Source organism: Otolemur garnettii, unplaced genomic scaffold (assembly GCF_000181295.1).
Source record: "Otolemur garnettii isolate 467f Iridium unplaced genomic scaffold, OtoGar3 scaffold00147, whole genome shotgun sequence".
NCBI lineage: Eukaryota > Metazoa > Chordata > Mammalia > Primates > Galagidae > Otolemur > Otolemur garnettii.
The window spans coordinates 795,067-802,557 of record NW_003852542.1 but is presented as its reverse complement, the minus strand read 5'-3'; the positions used below and the strand labels follow the sequence as shown (position 1 = coordinate 802,557).

General features: G+C 36.8%; 1 protein-coding gene across 2 annotated transcripts in view; it reads right to left on the bottom strand.

The window, feature by feature from the left end:
- Positions 1-7,491, bottom strand: part of EIF2AK3 (eukaryotic translation initiation factor 2 alpha kinase 3) — an 82,318-nt gene that overhangs the window by 42,698 nt on the left and 32,129 nt on the right. For both annotated transcript variants that reach the window (XM_003799184.3, XM_023518790.1), the window contains exon 3: positions 1,612-1,806. In XM_003799184.3, coding sequence (XP_003799232.1) covers positions 1,612-1,806 — 195 coding nt within the window. The remainder of the gene's footprint in view (positions 1-1,611; positions 1,807-7,491) is intronic.

Below are 7,491 nucleotides of genomic sequence, written 5' to 3'. Positions count from 1 at the left end.
ATAATCTAAACTAAAATCCACACAAAAAGAAGCAGAGCTTCTAGAATACCAGAATTTTGTAGCAGCCCATCAAATCAGAGAACCAGATAAGTGGATTCAATCCTGTAGTTTTATAGATGAGAGTATTGAAGTAAAGAGATTGAAGAGCTTGCTCCAAAACAAAGGACAGAAAAGATGCCACAGCCTACACAATGCAAGGCAGTTGGGGTTGGTAGAGAACACAGAAAAGCATCTCCAAGAGCAAGAAGGTGCCATGGGCCTAACACTTAGATAAGAAATCATTAAAGTTCAAAAATTCAAGGGTTAATAAAAGTTTCTGAATGAAGCTTTTAAAGTTTCAGTTTTCTCATCCCTAAAATGAGTATAAACTTTCTTCTTGAATTGTCCTATTATAGGATCAAACTAGATAAATGAGTAGCAGTACTTATTTGTATCAGGTTATCTTTGGAAGGTTCCTCATCTGTCAAAATGTGTGTGTGGGGGGATGTTACCCTTAAAAATACTGTGAAGACTTCAAAACAATTTAAGGAAAAAACCCCTGAGACCCAGTAGACCGTATTTATTAATTCTCTTTCTTTTGCTATTCCTGGCTCTCTTATTTATTCTGTTGTTTCACATAAATTTAGTTTCCCCTTTCTATTTCACAGTTCTCTTATTAAAACAGATGATATTCTCAGGGGAAAATTATAATAAACCTCAACTAGTAATAGTTTGGTTTAAGAAATTATTGCTTTTTCTTTTTTTAATTTCAGTAGATTTAGGGACTGCAAGTGTTTTTTTGTTACATGGATGAATTGTATCATGCTGAAGTCAGGGCTTTCAGCGTACCTATCACCAAAATAGTATATATTATGCTCAATAGGCAAACTTTTCTTTCTTTCTTTTTTTTTTTTTTTTAAGACCAAGCCTCACTCTGTCTCCCAGGCTACAGTGTTGTGACATCAGCCTAGCTCACAGCAACTTCAAAAGTCTGTGTTCAAGTGATTCTCCTACCTTAGCTCTTGTGTAGCTGGGAATACAGGCACCTACCACAGCCAGCTATTTTTCTATTTTTGGTGAAATTCTGTCTCACTCTTGCTCAGGCTGGTCTTGAACTCCTGAACTTAAGGGATCCTCCTATTTTGGCCTCCTAGAATGCTAGAATTACAGTTATCAACCATCACACCTGGCCTCAACAGACAAATTTTTATCCCTCACTCACCTCCCACTCCCTCCCCTTCTTAGTTTCTATTATATTCCTTTATGACTATATGTGTATATACATGCACACACACACACTCTTATATATCTCATTTAGCTCTCACTAAAAGTGAGAAGTGCTGCTTTTCTATTCTTGTGATATTTCATTTAAGATGATAGTCTCCAGTTCTAATTTGCTGCAAAAGACTTTATTTCATCTGTTTTATAGCTAAGCAGCACTCTAGCTATCTCTGTGTGTGTGTGTGTATATATATATATATTTATACACACTTTCTTTATTCACTCATCAGTTGATGGGCACTTAGGTTGATTCTGTATCTCTGCAAGTGTGAACTGTGCTTCAAACGAAATCATTTCTTCTACCCCAATTGATTCTGATTCGCTCCAAATAAATTCAACATTTTCACTCACCTTCCCACTATATGCACTGAGTCCATAGGTAGTGAGAGATTTTCCTCCAACCAAAACAACATCATCTCCAAATTTATAAGAAGATTCAAGAAGTGATTCAACTGTGAAAGGAACTGTTTCCATGCTCTCACGGTCTCGGTCCCACTGGAACAGGTCTCCATCCAGGGAAGGAATAATCATCTTGTTCCCAAATACCTAAAACAGAAGCTGACTTTTAAAAGGGTAATCACTTTAAAAGAGGAGTAGTAACTAAGAGTTGGAGTCCTGGGTCTGATATACTCCAGCCTCCTCCTGAGTAGCACATGAAGCAGCACGGTTCATCAACCAAAAGTAATTTAAAAGAACTGCCAGTGGCTCCCAGAACCCACATGTAATACTCCAGTAAGGTTTTTTTTCCCAATCTCTGTTTGCCATGAACTAAGAAAGTGATAAATGAGTTACCAAAGAGTGTTTTATGGTCAAATGAGGTCAAGCTGAGGTTAATATAGGAGTTCTTATGGACATTAACATGTTAATGTGCAATATGACTTTCTAGTGCAGAATCTAGGCCTATTCTATCCAGGCCAATTACTATCATAGACTCTGATCCAAAGAACATAGGTTTGGAGAAGTTGTTTCCAGTAGTACCATATTCCTTTTTTTTATTTGCTTTCTCAAATCTGCTATGAGCTAGAAAGCTAGTAACCAAGCTTAATGGTTTATGTTGATAGCTGCCCCTCCTTCTTTCACAAGGGTCTACCTATGTGCCAGGCAGATTTTGGTGGTTAGGACAGACCAGTGAGAAAAGTGAACAAAAAACCAAAACAAAACAAAACAAAAAACACTGCCCTCATGGAGCTTAAACAATGGTGTTGGGAGATAAGCAACATAATCAATAAGCAAATATAGTGTATTAGGTGACAAATGTCATAGGAAGAAAAACAGAACAAAAGTGGTTATCAATAAGGAACTCAGGGTCGTAGCACTGAGAAAGTGGCATTTGAGTAAGACCTAAACATGAGAGAGTTAAGCAATACTTTGCAAAACTCTGCAAAGGTTCTTAGGTGGAAGTGTACCCGTCATGCTTGAGAAACCACAGGAAACTGAACAGGCTGAAAGGCCAGGGTAGAAGCAGGGAGAGTAGGCGGAAGGCAAGAGATTAATTGATTGCAGCAGAGGTGCTGAAGGAAGTCTGGTTTGGTGCATAATTGGAAGGTAAAACCAAACAAGATTTCATGGTAGAGTCCAGGATGATTTCAAGGTTTTTGGCCAAGAACATCTTGTCTCTCAAGCAAGAGTTTTAGTACATGCCTTTGTGACACTGACCTTTGGCATTAAAAAAATACATAACTTTAACTGCTTTAATTAATTACATAGCTATTTTCCTGATCATCCAGGCTCAAAACTTAGAGAAAAGTCAATATAAAGTAAGTATGAGTTTAAAACAACAAAAACAAACTCCAAATAAATGTTGGATTTAACTTTTTTTAAAAAACAAGATTTCTCTATATACTTTTTTTGTCCCTTATGCAGGAGAATGCTTTCATTAAGGGGATACTTATTTGAAAACTCCCATACAGGCATTGAGAGTTAAACTAGGTGTGCAACTCACAGACCCTCCCTACTGCCCCAAATCAGGAGGTTCTGAATGATAGGTTAAAAATTACTGTCCTAATTTACTTCTTTCATTTTCTAGTTCGAATCCTTATTACTTCATGCCTGAACTAGTATAATAGCCTCTTTACAATTCTTAACTGGAAATTTCCTCAATCTAAGCTCTGTGTATCATCTAGATTAATCTCCCTTAGTCAGAGTTAAGCTTGTTATGACACTATTCAAAAATCTTCAACAGCTCTCTATTATCTTCTTATTAAAGATCCTAAATCCTAAAGATCCAAAATCCTTTAGAGGACATTCAAAGTCCTCCAGATCTGACCTCACACAACCTTTTCATCTCCATCCTTTACTTTTCCCCATGTGGGCAGAAATCAGGCAAGGTTACTTAAACATGACATTTAATGTTATTGTTCAGTTACAGCCTTGTCAACGTCATTTATTCTCCTTGGAACGTCCTCCTGTACCAATTTGGCCCACTGAAACTCTTTCTGGCCTTCAACTTGGCATCATTTATGTTTTTGCTTTGAAATCCAGGAAAATTCTGGCTGTGTATGTTTGCTGACAAAAGTCTCATTCCTTAATACTGTACTTTATTTTTTCTATAACTATAAGCTGAGACACTATCACATTCTCAAAAATGGTTTAGTTGTTTATTTCTAAAAAATACTTACCAGGTACAATAATGCTTATACATTTGTTTGTACAATGGGTGGTAAGACAGTGTACCCACACCTAGTGCCCATATTATGCTACCTAATTTCATTCCCCACTAAAAAGAACCAGGACTCCTTGGAGAAATGGCTGATCCCAGGACCGGGGGAGGGCAACACAAAATAGCCTTTACCATGCTATTATTCCAGATGTAAGGATGTGCTCAAAGAGGATGGTGGCAGGCTACCAGCCAAATCTGGGACAATTTAAGCACCAAAATAATGGCACTGAATTAAAAAAAAAGAAAAAAAAGGAATTCATGAGTCTGTACAAACAGATAATATACAGAGGAGAATGGAGGGCTAGAGTTGGAAAAATTAGCACTTTGTAAACATCATAATAAAGAGTGAATCAGACAGGAATCAACAATGACGCGAAATAGGTAGAAATTTTGATAAAGAGGCTCGACGTCTGTGGCTCAACCAGCTAAGGCGCCAGCCACATACACCTGGGCTGGTAGGTTCGAATCCAGCCTGAGCCCGCCAAACAACAATGGGCTGCAACCAAAAAAAAATAGCCAGGCGCCTGTGTCCCAGCTACTTGGGAGGCGGAGGCAGGAGAATCGCTTGAGCCCAGGAGTTGGAGGTTGCTGTTAGCTGGGCTCTGTCTCAAAAAAAAAAAAAAAGAAAGAAAGAAGGAAAGAAAGAAAGGTTGATGAAGAATAGGCTAATCGCATGGGTTTATTTATTTATTTATTTTTTGAGACAGAGCCTCAAGCTGTCACCCTGGGTAGCGTGTGTTGGCATCCCAGCTCACAGCAACCTCCAACTCCTAGGCTCAAGTGATTCTCCTGCCTCCGCCGCCCAAGTAGCTGGGACTACAGGCACCCACCGCAACACTTGGCTATTTTTTTAGTTGGCGCTGTCATTGTTGTTTGGTGGACCGGGCTGGATTCGAACCCGCCAGCTCAGGTATATGTGGCTGGTGCCTTAGCCGCTTGAGCCACAGGTGCCAAGCCCACATGGGTTTAAAGTGTCTCCCTCCAGACTATTTATTAGTTATAAGAAATTAAAAAAAGAGTAATTATATAGTGGAGAACTCAGATAATACCTTGGTTGGGTGATCAAAATTAAAATCCTCAGTGAGTGTTAGATGCGATACCCTGAGAGGGGACACATCATCTATGTAGTATTCTAGCCAGGAACGTGGAATCTGAAAGCTCATCACAAACACACCCCAGATAAACACAAAGTGATGACATTTCAATTTTTTTTCAATAAAAGGACAGACTGTATTCCTCAAAAATGTCAATGTCATAAAATACCAAAAAAGTCTGCAAAAAAATCCAGATTAAAAAAGATTTATAAACTCAAATATTTATGATAGATTAAAGTACTATGTCAATATAAATCGAAGAAGTTAATAATTATTCTGTGATTACATAAGAGAATATCTCTATTAGAAAATACATACTGATGTGTTGAGGAAAAAAGGGCCATGATATATATTTAATTTATCCTCAAATTTTGAAAAAAATAAAAGAAGTATGTACAAGGGGTGAGCAAAAGAGCATAGTTTGAAATTATTGGGGCAGTGCCTGTGGCTCAAAGGAGTAGGACACTGTCCCCATATGCCAGAGGTGGTGGGTTCAAACCCAGCCCCGGCCAAAAAGAAAAAAAAACTGAAATTATTTTCAAGTAAGAGATTAAAAAGAAAAAAGAAATGTACCAAGAGCTTTGCAGGGACTCTCTAATTAAGCTCAGAAGACCACAGCATTAAATTGGATGTTCATCATAATTTTAGACATAAAGATTGCCAATGACTACTTTTTATCCAAAAAATTTTGGTATTTAATAAATTCTCAAATGACATTGGCATATGTTCTACCCAATGTTACCTTAGAGTTTTAGCATTACTATTTTATTCTTTGCTGTCTTCTATGTCTTGATAACAATAACCCATTTCATTTTCATAAAATTAAAACTTCTCTCTTTATCTTTGGTAGGATGTCTAACTTGAAACTGCCAGTAGAAAAACTTAGGTCACAGTATGCACACTGTACAATGACAATATGTATTCAGCCAATATTAGCTCCCATTTTCAGTTACATACTGAATGGAAAACCAAGTATTTACTGTTTTCTACCTTCCATATGATTCTAGGTATTCTTTATTAATAGTAGATTCAAACCATGATAAAGTTAAAAAAAATAGGTATTTCCATTGTCCAGTCATGCCAACAATAGTATCAGTTTAAAGTACAAACAGGGACAGCAGATGTGCATCACTAAAAGAAAGAGGAAGAGAAGGTCGTCAGTCTGTCAAAAACAGACAGCATTTATTTTGACTTGTTTCCTCTTCCATTAAACAATCTCTTTTCCCCTAAAGCAGCAAGCAGCAGGTCCTTTGGGAACACAATGCCTCTTAAGTGTAAAAAGCAACTGTCAAACTAATATAAACTAAAATTCATTTTTGCTTTAAGTATGATCTAGCTAGGCATCTCCAAAAGTTAAAAAAAAAAAATTATCTCTCCTCAATTCAAAACATGATTTCAACAACCAAGATGAATTGATATGATTGATCGTACTGAGAAAACTGCCTTATTTTAAAAGTTAAACCTTCAACAGCATTAACTCAGCAAGTGCAAAACAAAAACAATGAAAAAGCATCATGATCCAATACTGAATCATCGTGTCATATTTCTGGATTATGATTTTAAAAGCTCACTTTTAAATAGCTGCACTTCACTAATTGGCTGCTTATGAGTCACACGCATGGCTGATGACCTTTCCACCAATCTTTGTCAAGTCTTTCAGGCTGCATATGTGGAAGCAGATGGAGCTTTTCCTTGAGAGCCTGAGAAGTGATAGATATATGCATGCAGTTCAGGTAAAGAGATGACATCACCCCTCACAATGGCATTACCTCAGCCCCTAAGCATAGGAATGAGTCACTCGGATAGTCAGCTGCAAATCTCTTGGTAGAAAAAAAATGTAGGTTACGGTGATGTATTTTCACATTCCACTGATTTGTCCCTGTAAGCAGCTATCTGTTCTGATTCACTGCCCTGCATCTCAAACTAATTGCTTAACTGTTTTCTCCCTTCAGTCATTTTTAAAAATATAAATTCTTGTTATCTTATATTTCCTCTATATGTTTTTCCCTGTTCATAATTATAAAATACACGTTTTGTCATATTGGCTAGCAAATTCAGTACCAATGATCCAACCAGAGCCTTTATCTGTGTTATCACGAAGCAGTTTAGCAAAGTAATTTACTTCTGGTTCCTGAACAAAATCTAAATGGCATAATGAATACCAGTAGCACATATAATTAAGAACTCCTATCTGAAGGTAAAATGTGCAAATAATAACTCTAATTTTCATGTTGAAAAAGAAACTTTGATTAAGAAAATAAAGTGCTACTACTAAAATGAATATTCCTAGGAATAAAAAACAAAAATTCCTTTAACCATATAAAAATTTCTTTCCATTTGATTCTTCTCTATTTTTCTATGCAGCCAACCTCCCTCCCCTACTCACACACACACTTTTTGGTGCTTCTTCAACTTTAATTTAACTTACTAGAAAAACGTTCATATAATATAAAGATAGTTGTATAACTATATAATAAA